This window comes from Tachypleus tridentatus, chromosome 8 (assembly GCF_004210375.1).
Source record: "Tachypleus tridentatus isolate NWPU-2018 chromosome 8, ASM421037v1, whole genome shotgun sequence".
Taxonomy (NCBI): Eukaryota; Metazoa; Arthropoda; class Merostomata; order Xiphosura; family Limulidae; genus Tachypleus; species Tachypleus tridentatus.
The window spans coordinates 6,398,343-6,424,573 of NC_134832.1; the positions used below are offsets into that span (position 1 = coordinate 6,398,343).

Below are 26,231 nucleotides of genomic sequence, written 5' to 3' on the forward strand. Positions count from 1 at the left end.
ACTCGTAATCTGTGGGTCGTGGGTTCCAATCCCTGTCACATTAGACATGCTTATCCTTTCAGCAGTGAGGGTGTTATAATATTACGGTCAATCCTACTATCTGTTGGTAAAATAGGAAGCCAAGAGTTGGCGGTGGGTGGTGGTGATGACTAACTGCTTTCCCTTTAGTCTTACACTGCTAAATTAGGGACGGCGAGTGCAGATAGCTCTTGTGTAGCTTTTTGCAAAATTCTATACAAACGAATAAACAATAATTTAATCACAGGTTAAAGTTTTGGAACATGTTATAACTTTGACTGTTGAGTATAAGAAATAGACACCTTGAACGCCAAAATGAGAAACTGTTATGATACGAAAATACCGATGACGTCGTGTTGTAGTGTGATTTGTAATTGTTGTGTGTGTGCATAAGCAATTGTGTACTAAAGGTAAGTGCAGTGGATATAATAAAGTCTTAGTGGAAATACGAATCCATATTTGTCCTTTGTTAAAAATATGATGTCTCAGCTCTTTGCCATGGATTTCCAAGGCGTGATGAATAGCCTTGGATCCCTTATCTTAGAAACATCCAGAAAAACAAAATCAAATGTACACATGAAGATGTGCGTGTTATAAAAATAGCATAAATATTTTAATAAAAGAGGTTCAGAAATACACTTTGTCTTTTTTTTTTTTTAACTTCCTTAGAGTAATTTCGAAGAGTCTAAAAATGATCGTACGACAAATAATTCCAGTTGCTGTCACTTTGAAATGAATAGATGTTTAGGGCCCGGCATGGCCAAGTGTGTTAAGGTGTTCGACTCGTAATTCGAGGCTCGCGGATTCGAATCTCGGTCGCACCAAACATGCTCGCCCTTTCAGCCGTGGGGGCGTTATAATGTGACGGTCAATCCTACTATTCGTTGGTAAAAGAGTAGTCCAAGAGTTGGTGGTGGGTGGTGATGACTAACTGCCTTTTCTCTAGTCTTACACTGCTAAATTAAGGACGGCTAGCGCAGATAGCCTTCGAGTAGCTTTGCGCGAAATTCAAAAACAAACAAACGAATACATGTTTTTAATGGAACCATGGATACGATGTTGTCATATACTTAGGGAACGTTGATATATGCACATAAGTGAGACTTCAGTAACACATTTTCATTTTGTAATTGTTATAAATGCCTTGCTTGTATGTAATTAGTTATATATCACAGTCTCTTGATGAATAAGTTAAATACTACGTTTCCAGAAATGTAGCCAATCATAATGTACAAAAATGGACGACGCCCGTGACGTATGAAAGCTTGCATAAGGGTGGGAATAAAAGGAGGACAATTATAGAGTTTGAGAAATAATCAGCGACCTAACCTCGTTCTCTTAGCACGTAACAGTCATCAGGCTGGTAAAGTGTTTCATCGAGTTTTACTGAGAAGCTAAATCCTGAAGGTAAGTGTTCGTTTCAGTTACAACTCAAGTAACGACAAGTTTCAAGATATCGCTTATGTGGTACAAACCACACCAGCCTGTTCCTGAGCATCCTATTGTATTGTGGATATAACATGAAATATGTTTTGTTTTACATTTTTACAAACTTTCTCGGAAATCGTGTGATTCTCGAACGTATGGCAGGTTTCAAAGTTCGACAGATTTCGAGCACGTTACTGAATTATTCAATTTCTATCAATCTGTAAATTTCCTGTATAATAACAAATATTATTAGAGAACATTAATTACTTAGAAACCGAGCTAAACACTTACATTTATTATACACGTGAATGACGTATCCAGAAAGTGCAAAAAAATACTTAATATCTGCTTATTCTGTGCAGATAATTTGCAAAGCGCAAACTTGATAATAAAAGATTTATTGAAGTATTCAACTCGCTGATTATATTTGTCTTGAATCGGTTCAACTAATGTTAAAATATCACTGACAAGAAAGAAAGCAAACAAACAAAACCATAAATGTTACCTGATGTTTGTTTGTTTGTTTTAGAGTTTTTGCGTAAAGCTACACGAGCGCTGTCTGCTCATTGGGGTCTGTAATGATGAACTAATACACTAAAGGGAAGGTAACTAGTCAAAATCGTCCATCGCCAACTCTTGAGCACTACGGGTTTCGAAAACCGGTTTCTAGTGTTTTAATTCCGCAGACATACCGCTGTGTCATTGGGTGGGAGATGGTCGAAATAACTTTAAGAGAACTGCTATATTTACTCTTATTTATTAATTTACTCAAAATTAAGGAAAGCAATTTTGCAAGCCTGAAACCATAAACGTTCAAATACGAGTTTAGATACCCGTGAAGGGCATTACAGAGGTAGCCCGTTATGCAGCTTTGTACTTTAAAAAAGATTTTCCAAATCTTAAGTTTTAGATCAAGCTTTAGATAATTAGCGATTAGTTTAAAGCGTTTATTCGTTTATTAAATTCAGCGCAAAGCTACATGAGGATTATCTGCTGTGTTCTCTGAGAAAAATCGAACCCCTTATTTTAGCATTGCAAATCCGCATACTTACCGTTGTCCCAACAGGGCACCTGTACTAACCGTTTTTAATTAAAAAGTAAGAGACCAAAGAAAAGGTGTCTAATCGGTATCACCAACCGCTATATCCTGAGCTACTCTTTACTGACCGTCAAATTATAACGCCATCACTCTAAGTCGCCAACTGTGGAAAAGTTTTTAATATTTTTTTCCAGAATTAAATCAGAAAATTTTACCAGCTTTATAAAGTCTAATTTACGTGTAAGAACATCTGAGATTAAATGATGAAATTCACGATTTTTATTAGCTATTGAAACATTTAAAAAGGGTTGCTGCCTCTATTCGCCGTTTTTCAGAACATTTTCCACAGATGTCTCAATAATTAAACTTTTACTAATCAAACTATACTTTACATTTTATTCCCCGCTACTATTGGCATTTGAGATGAGTTTTCATGAATTGTAATGGGAAAGAGAGGGAAAGCTTTCTCAAACTCTTACTGTGCCTTTCATAGTATTTGGGATAATGAGAACAGATTATTTATTTATTCTGTGAATCCTGATACAGAGAAACTTAAGCGTCCTAGTTGTAAAAATGAATTATTTTTAGAAAGCATGTGTTAAAAAGATAATTTTATCTGTTAAATGTGCTTCAACGTAGCTTGAAAAACGTATAGATAGCAGACCTAATCTAACACTTTTTAAAAATCAGTTTGAAAAGATTTATAGGGTGCAGGTTGGCAATTGATAGAGCTCTTGATTTTTGGAGTGGACTAGCTGCTCCTTCCTTACTGGCACAGCGGCATGTTTGCGGACTTACAACGCTAGATATCGGGTTTCGATATCCGTGGCGGGCAGAGCATATATATCCCATTTTGTAGCTTTGTGCTTAATTTCAAACACACACACGCGGATTTGCTGAGTTCGAACTCGTGAGATATCATAAAATAATTCCCACACCTTTAACAGAAGGAGCATTATACGAGTGACAGTCATTTCCTTCATTTCTTTACGGTGGTTGGTAAGATATTTCTGGCTGGTGGCTGTTTATCCACTGGTGACTTTTAAAAAAAGTGCAGAATAGTCATTTCAACCAATAATTCTTTCTGTCTTACTAGCGTACTTCCATTACGTGACAGTTTATGACAGTTTCAAACCAATCAATCATGAGGCTGGAGGGACTTTCTCTACTATCTCATCAGAATTCGTCTTACTTAAACCGTTATAAATATTACTAATTCAGCTAGTTAATCTAAGTATTATTTAACTCAAAAACCTAACTTAATTATGACTAACTTTGAACCTTAAAATCTCCATCTTCTACGAACACGGAAATCCTAAAATCTATAGTTCTGGCAGTTAATATTGCTAACGCTTAGATTTTTCATTGTAAGTACATAAAATTACATGTCGCTGGCATTGTTTAAAGTTAAAAAAATGGAATTGTAAGAGTAACTGGATCTGTTGATTTAAGACAAACTTGTGTGTGTGTTTTTCTTATGACAAAACCGCATCGAGCTGTTTGCTGTGTCCACCGAGGGGAATCGAGCCCCTGATTTTAGCGTTGTAAATCCGTAGAATTACTGCTGTCCTAACCGAGGACAGCTTGCTGTGATCAAAAAGTAAATATATTTACATGTTGTGGAATGCTAAATCTCCTTGTGAACTGAGAATGGCTGATGGCTTAAGCTTACATTTGCTTTGCAATTACGAGTTGTTATGAAATAACGAGCTACCTAAATATTTTTTACATTTATAGAGAGAACACCTAACGCGTTATACCAGGTATTCCATACCACACCATAGATATATAAATTAGTGAGCTAAGAATATGTTTTTTAAATGGACGTTAGATGTCTCTTCTCACTTATTAAAGAGCATTTATTATTAATATATCAGAACAAAGTGAGTGGATGAATACGTACTGTTGAATTTGTATTTAATAAAATTAATTTCTTCTAACCAGCCTGGTTTCTATAAATAGTTTTTATTCAAAGCTCTCATAACATCACACATGTAATCAATTACTCTTCCATAAAAACTCCTGAATACGTCATACAATTGGTCTTGTTTCCAAAGAAGTTTTTTATAGGGCCCTCAACACAACGTCACATACGTGGCCAGTTTTCTGTCATGTTATCCACATATTCTTTCACGAAGCTTCATTCATGTAGTCACCCGCCAGGCTCTTTCTGCAAACGTATTGTTATCACAATCACCAAGAAATGTTGCATACTTCAGAAATGACGTTCTCCTGAAACTCCAACTTCTAACACAACATGAAATCTACAGTTTGAAAAGCAATCGCACAAACTTCCAGCTCTCTTTTCCAGAAAAGCATAGCTTGTTGAATCTGTAAATAATCAACAAATTTACAATAAGATTGATTAGGTTTAAATGATCAACTGAATACGAAGGAGGATGAGGTAAATATGGGGTTTAAAATATAAATCTGCCCTGATCCTAATGTGATCCTTGACTTTGTTTGATAAAGTTACTTGGTGCCACAACTGATATCTGTTTTATTTTAGGCTAAGATGCTCTGAGAGTAAACTATATGTGTCTTCTACAGAAGAACAAAGGATAGTGAAAGACTGAACTCACGTTAATAATTACCACATAAATTTCACCTAACTCACTTCCTGTCCATTTTTATGATCATTATAGTATATCCTAACCACTCTTCAGCTACAGCAATATAGAGGAGAGATCCACCGAGTTCTGATGTGAGAGCACTTAATGGAGTGTGAAATCGAGAGGTTTTATAAAATACAACACGAGTCTCAAATTAACCGTATGAACACTGCTTCGTTAAGCAATGTTCTTCTAGTAGAAAAATAGCTATTACTGAAGAGACAGTTGTCAAAACGAATCATGCAAGCCTTGACAGAAATGTCTACAAGAGCAATAAACACTGGAGATAAACCGGGCGAAACATCTGACGTATCTGGATAAGGGTCTTTACAGAATGATTGCATAACTCACAAGATTCAGAGCTGTGGAATGTTTAGAACGTTTTCTACTGCTTGGAAAAGTAACTGATTGGCTGGATTACACCCAGTAGTTATGACGCTAAGAAAGCATAAGTGTTCGAAATGTGGCCTTAGTGCACAATTTCTATTGTGTGTCGTAAACTCGTCAGAGAAGAAATACTGCAATTATATATTGAAAAGGAAACGTAACTTTCTCATATATAAAACCAAGAATTTACCAGGAATAAAAATCAACTTCAACAGTTAAATGGCGTGAAACAATTAAATCTAAACATTAAAGTTTTGTTGTTCGATGCTTGGACTACGACAGCGGATGAAATAATGTTTTGTGGTTTGTTTTATTAGATGTTTTATCGAGCCAGTTGCGAAAAGTTTTAATATTACAAGAGAACTTCTGGTGAACTTGGACCATTTCTTAACTTAGCTACACGTGCTGTTATAAACATGAAAATACTGCTGATAATACAGAAATGCGAGAAATAGATTTACCAAAACCAAAAAGGACAAACTATCAACGATATCAATATTTATTTATATAATTACTTGCTTTTGATATTGATTATTTTTACTAGATCATATATTACATCATTTTTTCTTCCATTCATGTCTAGATGTGTGTATTTAGCGTGTATGTGCTTTTATTATTTGAAGGTAAGATTTTCATCGAATAGCTTAATCGTAGAAGGTCGTTTAGAAACTTGACTGGCCGTAAATAAAAACAGTCAAAACTCTGTTTAGCATACAGTTTCTTTGTTTGATGTATTTCGCGCAAAGCTACTCGAAAGCAATCGCCTTACCTCGTTTTGAAATGATAAACTTGAGGGAAGGCACCTAATCAACTCTACCCATCGCCAACTTTCGGACTACTCTTTTGCATCGAATAGATGGATTGAACGTCACATAATAACGTCCTTCAGGGTAAAAGGATGAGCATGTATAACTACAGGTTTAGAATGGTCGATTTAATTGCGAGTCGACCGCTCTAAACACCATGCCTGCTAAGTCTAAAATGAACTGCAAGTCAAAATGCCTGTTGGATGTAATATACAGTTCCAATAATCTCTTTCTTGTATTCTAATTTTTGTTCGTTTGTATTTAGAGCAAAGCCACACTGGGCTATTTACTGTGTCCATCGCGGGAAATCGAGCCCCCTGAAATTTAGATTTGTGTAAGTCTATAAAAGGAAAGCTGACCTCCTAGTGCTCGTGTCGTTTAATATCATGTGTATAAGAAATGTTTACATTAAAGCATTCTGGAAGCAATAAAACTTTAATTTACAGTTTGCAAATTCACGAGAGTTTTTATTTTTTCAAAAGAAGTATTGCAAAGCTTAAAGTCAACGCATTCTTACGACGACAATGTATCACAGTGAAACACGTTTTACTGGAGTATTAACCTTTTATGTGTTTTGGGCGAGAAAGGCGTAGGACTGGCGTGCCAGCTTCATATTAAAAGGTTCAAGGTTCCAGTCCATAACACATTGTTGAACGTGCCCCGTATTTTCAAATGTCCAAAGTAGCCTTACTAGCGGAGGGGCTCCTGACTACTCGGTCTTTTTCTGGATAGCTATTTATGAAACTTAGTTTAAATATGACTGCTTTATCGCTGATGCCGCTTAAGAAATAGTTCAGTTACCAAACATATTTAAATATATATATATAAAACTGTTATTTGTTTGAATATAGGGTTAGCGTTGCTGTAATCATCTTACGCAAAAAAACATTGTTGAAACAGATTTTATTATTCTCTTGGTTGTTCACCAAATCAATGTTCAGGATATGAAATTCTTCTTTTCTAGCATGATTTCAGTGTAAGAATTTTTTTCTCTCTATCCATCTTTGCTTTCACTACTAAGAGAGAAGAAACTTCTTTTAGTTTGCTACATTAAATAATATTATTCCAAAACTTCAGCGACAAAGTAGCATCAACCCGAAAAGTAAAAGTCTGGAAATACAGAAAAGCGACAAGTAGAAAATGAGTAGCTTATGATATATATATAACGTATAATTTGTATGAGATCGCTGGTGTCGAGTTTCTTCAAAGCATTAGTAATGTAATAGTGTTCACAGTTTTAAAATCTTGTCTATATATTTTGTATCAAAATGTTTAAATGTCAATTAGGCAACACAAAGGCTTTACTTTGTGTGTTCTGTAAGATAGTGTGTCAAATTAATTGAAGGAAAATTCCATAAACCTTTTATGCTAGTGAATTTCATATTTATCAATACAATATTAACGTCAGCAAATATGCCCCTCCCCGTGGGAGTTATGACTTATACCGTAATGTTATCAGTGTGGGTGTTTATAAGAAACTAAATCTCAAACATAGTTTGCTCGCTCAATCAGTATTCAGCAGTGAAAAGTCCCCAAGAGCATACGGAGAAATAGGTAATGTTTATTTGCGTTATATGATACTCTCAAGCACATTCCTTCTACAAAGGAGCCTCGTGTTTATTTACTCACATCTTTGTCGTTAGTTTTTCTAAAGTTTCATTAGTAAACAGCTTCTCTGGACAGGTATACAAGGAAATGTGGACAAAGTCGATATCGTAAGGGCTACAAGAGAACATTGCACAAGTAGCTTGATTTCATATATATATAACAAAAATCTTGAAAAATGTAGTTCTAACACTGTGAATGAATTTCACAATTTTTTTCGAATAATTAGTTAATTTCATATACATCTCGATACTGTAAAAATGTCTTAAAGAACGCGTTTTTGTGAAACAACAGAACAACATCTTCACAGATATTATTAAAAAAATTATTTGTGCAATTTCTTCTGCAAGTATATAAGAGATAAATATTGAACTTTACGGGTGTTTGCTTTTTGATAAAAGATAAGGGTTGTCAATAGAATAGTTTGATTGGCCATGTTCCATGAAGTTCAAATTAATATGTTTGTTTTTATTGGAGGAAAAAAAGAAATCAACTTAAAACCCTGAAATGGGTGTCACTTATTCTTGACGTCAACTTTCATAAGAACCAACCCACGTTTCTCCTGGAAGTCCTGAAACACACGTCGATGAATTCTATTCTATGTTGATCACATGGATGAATGTACTTAAAGAAGATGAACAATGATTTTTAAAGCCAAAAGCTCTAAACAGCAGTGTGATGTAAGTGTTTATTGAGGTAGAAAACGTCATTGTAATTTTCTTGTTTCATAAAATCTTCGTAGCTGTCACTGATTTATTAGTTAGTTTCTTAGGGTACGTTTAAAGAGAAAAAATGAATATATATGTATATATATGTGTATAGAATATTAATATTGAAAAGTTAAGTAAAATAAAACAAGATCAAAAGAAAGGACTGCTTTAAAAACACCAAGTTCAAACCACTGACTAATGTTAGCTGGTTATAAACAAAAATCAGAAACGCTGCATCATCTGAAAGGATTCCAAGGGTATAATATGGGATATAATCCTAAGGTACATTTTAGGTCTCACATTATTGCCTGTAACCTAGGAATCCTTTAAAATTGTGCAGCGTCTTTTATTTTTATTTTGGATTTATATATTCTCAGCTTTAAAATCTCTCCAGTTCCACAATGGTACGTTTTGGAACTTACAACACTGAGAAAATGATTTTCGATACTTATGGTAGGCACATCACAAATAGCTTATCGTGTAGTCTTTGTCAAACTACAAACAAATAAAAAAACAGCTTTTAAAAACTACACATGTACTTTTTGTAATAAAATAGAACATGCACTTCTCAGTTGCTTGTAAAGTATAAAACTACACAATGAACCATTGGTGCTCTGGTCACCGTAGGTATCAAATTCTAACTTACCTTATAAGGCCTAAGATTTGCCACTGAGCGAGAAGGATGAACGTGAGACAAGCACGTGAAAAATATACAAAAGATTTACGGCTCCGGTAATATTTTAGTACAAATAATCTCTTAGTTTTTGAATTACCGAAACTAATTCCACCGTTTAACCCCAGAATTGCGGATATAGACATCATCTCTTATCTCTAGAATTATCAATATCAATACTATTTTTAACCTAGAATGATCAGTATCAACTCCAGATTTTAACCTTAGAATAAGTAATATCAACTATATATTTTAGCCATGGAATTACTGATTTAGATTGTTTATTTGATTCTTTGTAGTTAAGCACAAAGCTACACAAAATGCTATCTGTTCTGTGTTTATCAGGTATATCGAAACCTGGTCTTCTAGCGGTATAAGCCTACAGACATACCTCTGCCATTGGGGGTAGGCGATACCGATGCAGAATCCACCGGCTTCTTAACTAAATGTTTCTAAAATATTTATGAACCAAGTGCTTGTGAATCCATTCGTTTATTTGTTAAGGATTCCTAAGCAAGTTGATTCACTCAAAAAATATAAACAAAAATATCATCAATATTTGCACTTAATCCCAGTTGTCACAACGACACCTGGTGGTCATAAAATAAGTGTTGTAAAGAATCTAAAAACAACAAAATTAGCACGGCGAGATATACTTTCTTTAACTTTCTTTTGTTCATTTGATTTTCCACATCAGACTACAAGCTTGTAATTACAGTATCGCTAAGAAACAGTTCGCTAACATGTGTTGAATGTAAACCTTTTGCATTGTTCAGTAATTTACGGGTGTGACTGGCATGGTATGATGGTTACGGCGCTTGACTCGTAGTCTGAGAGTCGGGGTTCGAATCCCCATCTCACCAAACATGCTCACCCTTTCAATTGTGGGAGCGTTATAATGTGACGGTCAATCTCACTATTCGATATGGGTAAAAGAGTAGCCCAAGAGTTGGCGGTGGATGGTGATGACTAGCTGCATTCCCTCTAGTCTTACACTGCTAAATTAGGGACGACTAGCGCAGATAGCCCTCGTGTAGCTTTGCGCGAAATTAAAACAAACAAACAATAGGGTGGTTTTGGACGTATCTTTTCCAGACAACTTCAATACATGTATTTATTCGTTAAATGGTATATTTTTAATTCAAATACGTCATTCTCAAGTCTTCATACTAGCTAGTACTAAGGTCTACCCGCTGGGAGTAAATTTAGTATATATCATTAAAGCTATTTTCCCAGCACCATTAATTAAGTAATTGTCAACCTTTTATGTTTCGGCTCTCACCTTTCGATATTTAGCTTTCAGTTGAGATACAATAGGGAAAGTCGAAGCATCACGATAGTCAGCAGTAGGATGAGCAGACAGAAACACTTTGGAAATAGCTATAGGAATATTGTACTCGACTTGCTGCACAAGGCGGTTCTAAATAGTTTCTTAATATCTCTGTGTGTCATTTGGATACTTCCATGCTTCTTGTGCTTGACCGTTAAGCTCTATGCGAGTACAGATTTCAGTCATCTTACAAGTCACTTTTCACAGCCTCAACGCTAAAGGAATGCAGGAAATGCTTTCTTTTTTAGCCAATAAAAATGCTGAAAAATATCAGTTCAAATAAACTGGATTGGATAGTTTTTAATTATTGTTTTTAACAAAAATACCATCATTGGTTCGTGAAAGGCCTGATAGCCTGTTATAAGTAGTTCTTTGTTGTGTGAAATATAAAAAATAATACTTGAATTTTTTCTAAGTTACGTCTTCTTTGTTCATGTATAGTAGGGTTCGTTAGTGGATAAAGGATAAAAATTAAAGTGTCCCAATTTTTTTGCTCAGTTGCTCAGTTGTGCCACTGCATGAGAAAAGAACATGGACAAAGTTTCATTTCAATCGCGAAGTATTTAGGGATCGCGCATCCCTCGCAAAGTTCACTATTTTCCTTAAATTTACCCTACATTACATTGTTAATGGTAATTAAATTATTTAAAGAAATTATTTAATATTTATTGATTATACAATTAGCAAAAACATAAAAACTTGAAAGAAAAATTTATTTCATTAAAGTTTTATCTTGCCTGCCCCCTTCGCATTATGTTCGCCGATGTTCTTCTGCCACCTGAATCATATACTGAAATTGATCTTCGTTCTTGGTGCGGCCCTTTGATGTAAACTGTTGAATTAAAGCTACTCCTCTTTCAGCTGCGTCATTTGTCACAAAAAGTTTCTTTACTCTGTCCTTTCCTTGTTTGTACTCTTTGGAGGCGCTCCACTCTTTCGGTGGTAATGATAAAAATGCGCTACTAATATCCTGATGGTAGAAAATTTTCTTCGTTGTCGAGGTAAAAAAATCTGGAAGTTTTCTGGAAACAGCATTGCTTGCAACGTCAACTGTTAAACGTGGAGTTGGCCTAGGAGATCCTTTCACGATATTCATATTTGAGACCATCTTGAGTTTATCGCTATTCGTTACACCGTCATCAAAGAGCGCAAGCCCAACTGCAACCTTAGATAAATACCATAAATGCCGATTCATTGCCTTTGTACCAACTTCCTTAATCATATGATTTTCATGCAATGCAAGTTCCTTGAGTAGTGTAAGGTCCCTTCGAGCTGCCACGGAAGCATCCTTAGCTGTAAAACTATGAGAGCAAGTAATGTTTAGTTATAAAGACACACAAATCGCCAAGTTTGCTGCAGAAATGTGCGTCAAATGAAACACAAGATGAAGAAGGCCGTGGTTGCAGTCTACCAAACTCCTCTTGGAACACCAAATTTTTAAAGAATATATTGCTCGAGCCATCCATCGTGCACGATGTACAGCACCAGAAGTACGGAAAGAAACTGAAGAACGTCCGTGTGGAAGAGATCCAAGAAAAATAACAGCTAATTCCAAGAGCTCTTTATAATCGTCCCGTGGTTGATGAGATTGAAGGAGATTCTGACAAAATTGAATAATATCATCCTTTCAAGGCTGTATTCGGAGTGGCATTGCTTCTACTGCTGTTATGTACTTAGTTTTATTAATTTTAGGCCAACAATCTCTAAAGTTTAAAAACAAAGTAATATCTGGACTTTTCGATGTCTCTATCACGAGAGTAGAGAATACAGCGCTCAGAAGAATCTCCAAAATGTGATGTCTACAGGCAAGGTGCAAGAGCTCACGTTCAAGTAACATTTCAATCCTCAGACAGACGCCAGATTTGGATCCTGTATTGGTCGCCGTGGTGTCAAAACAAAGCGATTTATTTCTGTCTTTTACACTCCATTCTACTAAAACTGATCCGATCTCAGAAGCTACTGAATTTGCATCCTCACTATCAGTCTTGGGCACTAAAAGAATCTTCTCTACACCTTCACCTGAAACTAAAATTGCCAAACGTTCAATCTTCTCTCTGCCAACCAAGTCAGGCATCAGCTTACCATCCCAATGTAATGTCAAAGGAACGTTTGGAGAAAAACTTTCCTTCAATTCAGCTGCTAGAAGAGTACGGTTAGTAATTTGTTTCCTCCTTATGGAACTGGGGCTAATGGCAAGATCCTCGATATTATGTCCAATATGAGCTGCAAAAAGGAAGCAAAATTTGCGCGGCTTTTCGGTCACTGATCTGGGTTCTGTCTAAAGCCGAAGCTAGCCTTTCACTAATCCCAACTTTTCGTTTGGTTCCGGAAGCACGTTGTTATTTTGTGCGCATTGCGCAACCCCTAAATATTAATGTATTGGATTGATTTTTACGCTAGCATATTTTTTTCATTGAATGGAATCAAATTATAAGCGAGCGACTGAGTGTCACAACTTTTTGTTTTTCGACGCACCCTAATGTATAGGCTTAGACTAAGTTAAAATTATCACACTTTCCTCTAATTTTAATGTTTATTCTTATTTATCGTAACCTTTCAGACTGAGCAATTGCCATTTAAAACTTAAAATACTTTTTCCCCTGTTATTGGTTGATAAACAGATAGATAAACAATGAACTGCAATGTATACACCGAGGGAAGAGAACGTCAGATTTTAACGGTATAAGTTTTAAGTTTGGTGCTGAAACACCTGGGAACATTTCTCTTTATATTTGCACTTGTCTTGAAAAAATATATAATAATGAAACTGTTTTAAAGTCCAAGATCAAACACTTTTATTACTATTCGGACGCTTAGGTGATTTTTGTGTGATTACTACCTACCACTGATTTAAATCATATGTAGAGGAAGATTGGTATTATTTTAATAAGTTTGATTAAAATCTGTCTAATGAACACATACTTTTGTAGACAAGTTTCCTCGGTACACTTGAGTAACCAAAACCTGTTTCTGCTATAACGAAAGGAAGATAGACCAGTTTGATTTAATTTTATTTGTTTGTTAGAGTAAAGTCACATTGCCCTATCTGCTGTGTCCACCTCTGAGAAATGTATCCCGGATTTTAACGTTATAAATCCGTAAGTTTTCCGCTGTCCCAAGGGGGGGAATTTTATGTCATATTTTTTAGTTTAAAAATAGAAAAGCAGCTTTCAATTTGAACGAAAGAACAAAGTACTCTGCGTATTAAGTAGCGTAACGACTAAGCGTTCATTATCTGCGCTACAGACTTTGTAGCGTAAACGTATAGGAGCCAGCACTATAGGGGTAGTTTTGTCTGAAATTGTGCGGTTGTTAGCCTCAATACGAATATAACTTCTTGTTGTCACGTGCTGTTTAGCTCCTCCCTGTCAACACATGTTGATAATAGCAGGTGTTAGCTAGAGTGTGATTAGAACATATTTCTTACTGCTTAAGTTCTAACAATGAAATGATGTGTTAGGAATTAGAGTGTTTAGAGTTCTTGTGAACTAGGTCATGTTAAAAAAAACTGAAAGAACCATAACGTCTTTCGTCGAATATTTATCAATAACTACTTCTAATCAAAACTACTTACAAGATGCCACACCTGAACTTCAACATTTCTTGAAAAGAAAAGTATATCCTTTATGAATGACACGAGAGTGGATAATTAAAAGCTACAAAATAGGGGTAGCTAGTTCTCAATAATACATATCATTTGGTGGAACGCTCAAAGTAAACACAGAGTAGCATGTGTTATTATTACGCAGCTATATCTCTATCTGAGGATTATATATACAATCGAGGATGTTTATCAAGCTAGTCTGTGCTGAAATAAAAGAAACAATATCATTCAGAAAGTACTAATAATAACATAAAAATACTCAAGAACTTCTTATGTTCCTTCTATTTATTTTTACTATTAAGAAATATATGGATATTTTCAAGGCTTCTTAATGAAAACAAAAGCTTAATGTAATTGTTTAAAATTAATCACAAAGCTACACAATGGGTTATCTGCGCTGTGCCCATTACGAAAATCGAAACCCACTTTGAAGCGTTGTAAGTCCGCAGACATACCGCTGTGTCACAAGAGGGTAGTTTAATGTAATAAAAATAATGTAATTATCGTCAGCATTAAAACAATTAAATGGTAGAAGTACTCAAATTAGCCTATTATTTATGTAGTTTCAAATAAATAGCTAATTACCAAAACAGCGTCTTATGATTTGTATTTAATTTAGGTGACACAGTAATTCTATTGATTATAAAACAAATTACGTGACACGAAACCAGATTAAACTCAAAGAGTATTGATTCTCTTTACTTCAGGTTTTGATAAGGAAGGTTTTTGTTCTGACGCTCTTTTCCAATATGACAGGTTTCTTTGCTATTAAACCATGTCAATAGATTATGAAAGTGTACATCCAAGTAACAGTATTTGTGAGCACAAGTGTCACAAAAACGCCCTCTAACGATTCACTGATTACAAAATTATCGATATGATTGTTTCGGTGTTATTTTATAAATAAGCAACAAAAAGAAAATATATAATGCCCATTATGTAATGCAACACCACGTTTCCTACTATGGATTATTTAAAATGCATTTATTCAGGCGTTATGTTTATTTCTGAGTTGAAAAGTTAGCGCACACTTCATGTCACTTATTCTTAGCAATATTCATGGTATTTATCCTAGACATGTTATAAATATTGTATTTATATTTTGTTCTGGACAAGTAATTTTCTATTTTTTATACAAGTACTTCAGTAATAGAGACAAGTTTAATTTCATACCTTATTGGCCCGGCATTGCCAAGCGCGTTAAGGCGTGCGCTTCGTAATCTGAGAGTCGCGGGTTCGCGCCCGAGTCGCGCCAAACATGCTCGCCCTCCCAGCCGTGGGGGCGTTATAATGTGACGGTCAATCCCACTATTCGTTGGTAAAAGAGTAGCCCAAGAGTTGGCGGTGGGTGGTGATGACTAGCTGCCTTCCCTCTAGTCTTACACTGGTAAATTAGGGACGGCTAGCACAGATAGCCCTCGAGTAGCTTTGTGCGAAATTCCAAAAACCAAACCTCGTTGTTTGCTATCTTGTTTGAAGAATAATTTGCTTGAAACTGCAGAGAAAACTGTGAAATAAATCAATCAATATATCAGTATTAGTGTAAGGTATTAAAATGAATATCCCCTCGAAAGGCAATAATCCAACTACCAATAACTTAAATACTTGTTTGGAAAACTACAAGTTACAATTTCAACATTGCGAAGGAAAATTTTAATTTAATGTCACTGGCACACAGAAAAGTATCCATTACACTAGTGTCGCTCCAGCTCCTGAAATTTTGGAGCTAAACGTTGACACTTCAAAAACTAAAAATATGTATGTAAAAAAGTTATTGTATTTTCACCTGAAATAAATAACTTTTTATAATCAAAAACAAATACTGCTTTTTTTAGCTATTCGTGTTGATAAAATAAGCGGAATGGAATAAATTATAAAAATCAAGATGATTTATATTATAATTCAGTTATTTTAATCAAATATGTAATTTGAAACTTCTTTTAACTTTAGTGATTTTCATACCTTACATAATGATTGTTAATTTTCCGTGTTGCTCAATTAAAGGAAGTTTAGTTGTGTTTTCTCTCGCTTCTATATATGTATTAAATTTGTCTCTAATGTAAGTAGTCTCACATAATTAGTATTGAATATATATTTAATTTATTTAAAATGGATTAGAAAATTTGAAGTTAGCCTTTGAGATAGTTATCCTTATGGTGACGTCACATGTCTGACAAATTTTGGCAGGGCTCCAGCACTATTAAATTTTGCGCTACATCATTAGTAACCAATAATAAAGTGACTGGTCATTTGGACCATTGAAATGCTGTATGTCCTGGCCATGAAACATATCCCTTCAAGTAGTGAAGAGCAAATGGTTACGAACAGTAGTGATATTTCCTTTACAACAGATGTTGACAAGCAGTGATGAGACCTTCCTTCTGGTAACGGCAAAGAGTGATTAAACCTTCCTTCGGGTGGTGACAAAGTGGTGATATTTTCCTTTGGGTGGTGACAAATCGTAATGTTATCTTTCTTTGGGTGGTGACAAGCAGTAGCGATAGGATCCTTCAAATGGTGACAACTGCTGATGGTAAATTCCTTCATGTGGTGATAAGTGCTTGCTATACTTTCTTTCAAGTGCTTCACCCTTAAAATTTTCACCTCGTACCTATAGAATTTGGGAAACCCCACCGTCTTTCCCACACATCGAAATGACATTATTTCATTTTAATAATGTTAAAAATATGTTTAAATAAAGATTGTATCTGTAAACAAATACAACAAGTAATTTTTATTCGAGATGATTTACTTATATTGAAATGTTACATACGAATTCAGAATACTGTCGCGACCCGCTGGTAAAGCGGTAAGTCTACGTCTTTACAACTCTAAAATCAAGGGTTCGATTCCCTTCTGTGGACTCAGCAGATAGCTAGATGTGACTTTGCTATGATAAAAAGAAACACACAGAATACTGCCAAGGTTATTAAAGATTTAAAAAGCTGGAATACTTTGTTTATTAAAACTGTATACTTTAAAAAGAATTATCAGAAGGAAGGTAAACATTATTATACTACTTAACAAAAGTGAGGGTATTCAACTGAGGAAACAATGCATTATAAACCTTATGAAGAAGAATGTGGAACAATTATATATAAGTGCCTATGTTCATTACTGAATTTATGTTTCGTTTTGGTAAAAGTTGGTAGTTTTTGTTTATCTGAATATAATATTAAATATCCTTCCAATGTTCTAGATGGGATGTAGCACACGTAAAGAGCCATATTATTCTAGGTTTTAATGTTCTTCTTGACTATTATTTAATATATTGTCATAAGACATAAATATTAGACCTATAACAAAATCAAACACTACATCTTTATCCATCCCCTTAGGTAATTTCAAGTATTAGAAGAGCGTAAAATAATAGTATTCCAAAACCACTATATTTGTCATATCCATTGCCAAACTATCAGTTTCTATCAATCCAGAGCTTTTCAGACCGCCTGGGATACGACAAATACAATAGTAATTGAAACACTATTCCTATAGGCCATTCGATATAATAACAGAAGCTGGCGAAGAATGATTACAGTTATGCTTGTCATAAAATATTAGAATTAAGGTCTAACAATAATTTAATATCTTTATTATTCTTACTGTAATATATGTTTTTCTTGCCTTCTTCCTATGCTTTGATTGCTATATTTACCTACGTCTGTTTCATAGCCGTCATGAACCATACTACTGAAGGAGTCTACTGTTTCCTTTGTCTGTGCATTGTTGTTACCTTGGCAGAGAGCTCTTATCTTGACAACAACCCAGACCTTGAAGCAGTACTGTTAAAAACTGGCGAGCGAGAGCATCAGAAGAGAGGATGGAACAGTCTGTCTGGAATGTGGGGCAAGCGGAGCTGGAAAAAACCTTCCGAGATCATGGATAAAAGAGGATGGAAAGACTTATCTGACATGTTGGATAAACGAGACTGGAATAGATTGTCGGGTATGTGGGGAAAACGGGATTGGAACGATCTTTCAGAAATTTGGGGAAAAGGAAACAAAGAGGTAGACAGCATGATTCCGGGTGAAGGCACTGAAGACATATGGATCAAGTCAATATTTCATGGTAAAAATGAAAAATTTTGGTTTTGAAATATAACAACATTTCGACTGTACCATATCTAAACCGTTTTCTAACTGTCAGCAAGTAAAACAGATATTAAGTTTTCTATCACTACTACTTTCATTTAACTACCTGAATTATTATATTTCTCACATATGGATAATTTGAATTCAATGACCAACTGGATCAACAACTTTATGGCCACGAAATGGATTCTTTATTTTCTCTTCTATTTTTTGATTATCCTGAGGGTTGCCTTTTTAAGACTTTTGCCCGATTTCTTTATGCGTTAGAGTGACGAAGTTTTAGGTGTTGTTACATGTATCAGAGTTAAAGTAGAGCGTTTCCTGGACTTTGTCTGACAATTTCTCTCAGACCTTTCACACTTGTGTAATTTTATTATATCAGTGCCTTATTTCTCAACATCGACATTCGCATTTCACCCTACTTTCTTAAACCACTTTGTACTACAAAGGCACTGATAGGTACAGTTACTTAGACTACCGTTCTTTCCATTTACACGAAACCAAGACCGAAATTCTCAAAGAACATTCACAAGATTGGGGCACTGATGTTCCGAGTACCAGACTTTTTATGCAAAACCAATCAGATGTACTTGTGCGTGTTTTTTTCTTATAGAAAAGTCACATCGCACTATCTACTGTGTCCACCGAGGGGAATCGAACCCATGAGTTTAGCGTTGCAAATCCGTAGAATTACCGCTGTTCCAGCGGTGAACCCAATGAGAAGACTAGATCTTTTGAACAAAGCAACTACCCAGCTCGCGCCATTAAGAAAAGTCCATAGCACATATCAAAGTTATCCAACTTAAAGACAAAACTGAAAACGATAAAATCCCCCTCAACAGATTAGTAACAAATCTCATACAAATAAAAAAAATATATACTCAAGACTGACACCATCACTACTGAAATATTCACTAATTTAATTTCTTATAAAGAAAAAAACACCATTCGAGATATTTGAACCCACAACACAAGAATTATTCCACTGTTGGAGCTCAGGGTACCAGAGAAAATTTGTTATACTTGTCTATACACTACAATAATTGATCTTAAATACACTTTGCACGGTCCCCCGCTGGTACCGCGGTTAGCTTACAACTCTAAAATCAGGGGTTCGATATTCCTCGATGGACTCAACAGATAGCCCGATGTGAATTTGCTATAAGAAAACATACAAACACATTGTACGTTAGGAGACATTATTCCAGCCCGTCATAAGTTGGAATTTACTGCAGTGCAGTAAATATAATAAAATTTACATATTTGAGAAGCATCCGAAGAACTGTTGGTCTCCTTCGAGAACATCTTAGATCTGAAGCCCAAACTTTTATCATCCACAGATATCAATTAAAATGCTATATGTGTTATAGTTATTACTTATAATTTTCATTATTAAAAGTATATGTCAAAACGCTTAATTTTACATCATTGCACGGCATGGTCAGGCGGTTAAGGCGCTCGACTCGTAATCAGAAGATCGCGGGCTTGAATCCCCGTCACACCAAACATGCTCGCCCTTTCATTGAACTTCCAGTAACTTGGCATATCAATTCCCTTGTTACTTCCAACATGTGGTATGTCTGTAGAGTTAAACACTATAAACCGGGTTTCGATACCTGTGGCGGGCAGAGCATAAATAGCCCATTGTGTAGCTTGGTGCTTAACTTCAAACAAAGAATATAAACAAAATATTGCAAACCTGCAAATCGTAATCATCATAAACGCATCACTTTCCAAGTTAAAACGAGAAAACCTAGAATATCCTGATATGATAACCAGGTCTCCTTATGAATTAAAAATAAAATTTTACTTTCAAACAATTCAAAAGAGTATATTCAATCAAATATTTCTTACTCAACAAAATGTTTCTCTCGATGTGCTTTACTTACTGTTTACCTTTCGCACAATCTCGTTCTCAACCTTACGTTGGTTAAATCCTTCCCTTCAGAAATATTTCCCTGGATTATCATTTTATAATTTTGCGAATTTCTTTTTTACGAATTTCCGTATTAGTTTTCCGAGTTTTAGTTCCGGTTGCTCTTACTACAGACTTTCCATTTTCTTAGTGATTTTGATCATAATTATAGAAGAAAGCCGCGAAACTTTCATTTTCCTCAAACTGTATTTCTGTTAGCATGCTTCAAATAGAATTGGAAACTCTGTATGTTCTAAACCTTTAACCACTCTTTATTAGATTAATTTGTATGTAACACGGTACTTACTTCCAGACTAAAGGACCCTAACAAAAACATTGCACAGAATAAAACTAAATAAAATATTTTTATTATTTAAACGTGTTAATTAATTTTATTATATTTTAACTAGATTATTTCTTCTCACTTCTTGTAGAACGACAGATCTTTGAAAGTTACGTGTCCATTGTCATTGCGCTTAAAAACGTCACATTAATCTCGTCATAGAACAAAGGTTGGCTGGGTTGTTGGCCTTTCACTACGCAAGGCGACTATCTTCGCCAAACAACAGGTAACAGAACAATGAACAGCACATTTTTAAATGTCCATATTTTCTGTGCAAAACAAGTTACATTCATTTCATCTCTAATAAAACACACATACAACACATTCATACACTACACACGTACCCTTACACATCAATCTTTACTTCGCCAAATCCATCATCTCGTCCTTGAACAAAGCACACCAATTTAATGTACACATATATCCTTACACGTCCACTTTTACTGCAACAAACACGTCACACACGTTTCATCCCTGAGCAAAGTGCGATCGTATAACACACGCACATCCTTACACGTCCTTCTTTACTGAATCAAGTATGGCCCGTTCATCTCATCCCTGAAAACAGTGCATTCATATGTTATATACAAACCCTAAGCGTCCATCTTCACTGCACTAAACCGTTACAGTTTAAATAACCTCTTACACGTAAAATTATATTTCAATCAATACATCACATTCTTCTCATACCTTCTCAAGGAACAAAAATCTGGATGTACACTCATCTTTAAATGGTCATCTCTCATAAACACCATATTCGTCCGATCTTTCATCAAAGCACATCAATATTAATGCGCGTGACAACAGTTCAATGCTTTTTACACAGAAAACTTCAAATTCTTCCCTTCTCTAAATAAAGTACATACATTAGTTAAACTCACTTTCTTATGTTTCTGCCTTCCATTGGCAAAGCGGTAAGCCTGGGACTTATAACGCTAAAAATCGAGTTTCGATACAGGTGGTGGGCACACCACAAATAGTTTTGCACTTAACTACATCTAAACAAACAAATTATTCTGTTCATCTGTCTATTTATTTACCAGAAACGTCATAATTTCATACAACAGTTTATACTTCAAGTAGAGGTAGTTCCTAATGAGCATACAGACTTAGCTGCCCTGCTTTTGTTCGTTGTTAAGCGCAAAGTTAAACAATGAGCTAGCTGTGTTCTGCCTATCGCGTGTATCTGAACCCTAATTTTAGCTGTATAAACTCTCAGGCTTAACGCTGAGCTACCCACATATATTAAATTATTACTACTATGTGAATAAACACGATATCAGAATTAACAAAGGATAAATTACTAAAATAAGATTAGATAAAATAAAATTCGAAAGTTTGCGATGTAGGGGTCATCTCAAGGTTACTTACAAGTTTGGCCTAAATTTTACAGACGACTGTTCTAAGAACTAAGCCTAACTTTTATCTGGATAATTTAAATTCACCTCTACATTCTCATTATGTACATATACATATGTATAAATTTCGAGCTGTATTCCTTTAATTATTAATATTGGAGTTAGATAGCGATCGAACTCGACAGACGTTAAGTTACGATCAGCTTGTATGATACATCTGTAATAACTGTAATCACGGGAATATTGACAGTCATTGAACCTTTGTCCCAATTTTTTAAACTTAATTACAGTATCACATTACAGCATGCATATTTATTGATTTGGTAAAGCATCAAACAAATGTAAGATTCGTAAAGCCAACTAAAACATTATAACAAACATCAACTGGATCATTATTGTCTTGACGTCATTCAGTTATTAAAATGCTTCTAGATATGTACAATAATATTATGAATGTCCGTATGAATATCTACGTGTGTATGTGAATAAAATGTGTAATTAGTTTAAACTAATGTAAAAGAATCAGTATTATTTGTTTTTAAAGATAACAATACAGGTAAAATTGGTATATTTGGCCTCAGTAACCAACTATTAGATAACTAATTATTCGGACAGATCAACAATAATGAAAGTAACTTAGCTATGGAGATACTTTCAGATTTATATAGGGGTGGCAAAATTACAGTAACCATGGAAATGATATTCATAATCACGTGAACGTAGTACAACTAGTGTGATACCAGAGAAAATATTTAGTTGTACGAGAGTAATAAAAGTAAAATAACCAAGATGATATTCACGCTCAAAAGTTTTCGTTGAAATTTACTGCTGAAATACTCGTTAGTGTTTTTGTTCACATACTTCTCAATTTTTAGCGCATATTAATTCCTACTGGAAAACATATTTGTAAGGAAAATTATCTGTTTCATGAGGCCTAAATTACGACTTCAGTTTTGAGACACATTCAATAATATTCGAACTGTTTAATAATATTTCTATATTTAGGGTTTCTATAATGAACTAATATTCAAAATACAAATATTCACATAATTAAACAGCAAAAAAGACCTACTGCCACGGAGAAATGTGACGCTTCCTGTTCCAACATACGTGGCTCGACATGGCCAGGTGTGTTAAGGCGTGCGACTCGTAATCTGAGGGTCGCGGGTTCGCATCCCTGTCGCGCCAAACATTCTCGCCCTCCCAGCCGTGGGGGCGTTATAATGTGACGGTCACTCCCAATATTTCGTAAGTAAAAGAGTAGCCCAAGATTTGGTGGTGGGTGGTGGTGACTAGCTGCCTTCCCTCTAGTCTTACACTGCTAAATTAGGGACGGCTGGCGCAGATAGCTCTCGAGTAGCTTTGTGCGAATTTCAAAGAACAAACAAACAAACCAACATGCGTGTTTATTAAGATCATTTAAAAAAAACAACAACGTCAAACAGGCATAGTGGGCATGAATTGGTTTTGACGTTTAACGTTATGCTTCTCACTGGCGAAGCCTCAAAGTAGCTTTATCACAAATGTGCCTAACAAGATACTGTAACTGCCAGTTCATTCACATAATAATCAGAAAATAACAAAAATACGTATATACAGGATGATTATGAAGAAAAAAATACTTAAAACGATTTCATCTTTGAAACTACTTGGGTCAGGGAAACAAAATCTTATCAGAGGCACATAATTTTGTTTCAGAAGAGTTTAGAGATGATACAAAGTTTTGAAAACTGACACTAAAGGCGTTAAATACGTTTTTACCATTTTACATTCTCAGTTCTGTCAGCTCTTAATGACGCTGATACATGCGCATTTTGTTCTGTAAAAAATTCATTGTTTATTTCAATATCCTGCACATTGACGAATATAATGTTTGAGTCACTAATATCGCATGTTAAAAATAATTGAAAAAATTAATAAAAGCAATGTTAGCTTGGTTTAGGTATATATTTTGATATGATTTTGAAACACGTACATTTGTAAGTAGTTTTTAATATATAATAATTTTAAGTTTAGGATTTTCATAAGCTTCGACTTGTACAAAATACATTTTCTCTTGATTGAATTTTGCTTTTAGTCATTCTTCCAATAAAAGTAATCTTTTCTTCTAATATTTAGAACCATTGGAGATCAGAGGTCGAGATTCAGTCGAAAGAGTTATACCAGAAGATTTAACTGATATCTAAACTGACAGTCTTTGAGAATGTCGGATTTCTGAGGAGTAACCAACAATGAAACGCGATAATTTAACAAAAACTGTAGCTGTGAATCACTTTCTACCAGTTAAGGTTTCGACATTTCGCATAAATTACCGGAAAGAAAAAAATGTTTTTTGCCATTATCGTTTCATAGTTAATGTGCTGTTGTCGCTGATTGAGACAAGAGTAATTACTGTAAACAGACTTTTTTTTTCGCTATATTGTGTTTTTGTTCAATTTTTGCTTTTCTCATGATAAGTGTTGAGATGTTAAGATTTAAACAATATGCATTTCTTTTCTAGGATGATGATGGAAATACAGACGTTAATTAATGTAACAATAAATTTATGTTCAAATTAATGTGGTTTCTGGATTTCTTTTCTCTGAACGGTGTTTAAGTATTGATATCAACGGAATAGCTTGTTTCTTGTTTTTGTTTCTTAGTTTATAATCTAGGCCTAATGAAACAAAAAAACATTATGGGCTTCTCAACAAAACAAAGTGAACATTTTGCAAGTGTTAGCCACCGGAACGTTAGCGAAGATTCTAAGGTGGGCTCATACACGCAATGCATATTGTTGGAAAGAAATAACTCGTTTTACAATTATCAAAGGATTAGAAATTTGGGGATGAAGAACCTTTAAGTTAATTTTTATATATCTTCGATTTTTGAACTATAAGTCTTAAGTTTCTATAGAACACCAGTATATTTGTGTTGTGATACATTTAACAAAATTCTACCCGTGTTTTAACCTCCTTATCAATTTTTAATCGATTATTCTGTTTCAGCATAAATATACAAATAAATGCTTGATTCTTTGTGGATATGAGAGCACTGAAACAAAGATATTAATTTTTTTTCTGCTTATGTTTGTCACTGTCATTATCATGAGTATCGAATCTCGATTTCCAGTGTTAAACGTCCTCAACTTCATCACTGAACCACAAAATGTAAGTAGCTTATTGTTTTTGGCCCTCTGGTAGTAGTTAAGGGAACAAATAATGTCTTATCATATTTTGACATTATGAGTAATAATACACTGTTTGTACTAATGGTGTTTTATAAGAAAAGACAGTGCCTTTTACATCCACTTTAATACGTCATACAAAGCATTTCTTTCAGCCAAATACCGTCTTGGCCAGTTCAGAATCCTGATCTTAATCCATTGGAAATGCTCTAGAAGATTTATAATCATTTCAGAATTCTGCTCTGAAACCACCGAAACTGTTCTGGAAAGTTTGTAATCTGCCTTGGACAATTCAAACTCCTGACCTGAATCCACTGAAAGTTCTTTGAATGGCTTATAATCCGACTTGGATTGCTTAAGACCCAGTTTAAATCTATCTAAACGTCTCTGAAAAGACAGAAAATGCTGCGTGAGAAACGAAAGAAATAGATCAAGAATGTGATAAGGTAAAAGTTATTTTATAACAAGATTAGCGGCTTGTTTCTCTTGGCATGTATTAACGGTTGAAGACAAGTGTTAAATTCAGCTTCAAAGGTATAATTAATGCAAAAAGTAGGCCAATTTCTTGTCACAATTAGGAACACAATGAGTAGCTTAATACGTATATTACAATTTGCTGTCTCTGTACAATACAATAGGATCCGAAAGCAACTTAGTATTGTAATAAAATTTCTCATATAATTAAGTGTTACTACTTTAATTCTTCTCCGGTAAAAGTGTTTATGACAGCTTTGGATCTCCTATACCTAAGAGTTTGACGAAATTCTGTATTTTGAAAAGTGATTGCACGTTAATTAATGGAATAAGTTTAAAATCCAGTAACTAAGCAACAATACAGAAAATACACCACATCTATTGTTCAATATATTAATTTCTAATTCAAACAATTAATTGAAACAAGTCAGCACAATTAATTATATACATGATATGAAATGATTACTTTATGAAGTGGCCTAACATTTCACTAAAATATAAACCCTGAAAGTGAAGCCTCGAGTAAGTGAAGCCACCAACACTTCTCCAAACCCAGCAAAGTCAATAATGATTTGTCTACAGTAAAACAACAACAACACAGAAATGGTAAATGTTACAGTCTGGTAGATGGAACCATAATCGAATAACTTATTTCAAATATTGTTGTAGAAT

The 26,231-nt window shown here is 34.7% G+C and overlaps 1 protein-coding gene across 1 annotated transcript; it reads left to right on the forward strand.

Annotated features, from left to right (window-relative positions):
- Positions 1-1,317: 1,317 nt before the first annotated feature.
- On the forward strand, positions 1,318-24,435 carry LOC143258465 (uncharacterized). The gene is made up of 3 exons (XM_076517481.1): positions 1,318-1,425; positions 17,885-18,280; positions 24,038-24,435. The coding sequence occupies exons 2-3, from the start codon at positions 17,890-17,892 to the stop codon at positions 24,103-24,105; spliced, it is 459 nt and encodes a 152-aa protein (XP_076373596.1). The 5' UTR covers positions 1,318-1,425; positions 17,885-17,889; the 3' UTR covers positions 24,106-24,435.
- Positions 24,436-26,231: the final 1,796 nt, after the last annotated feature.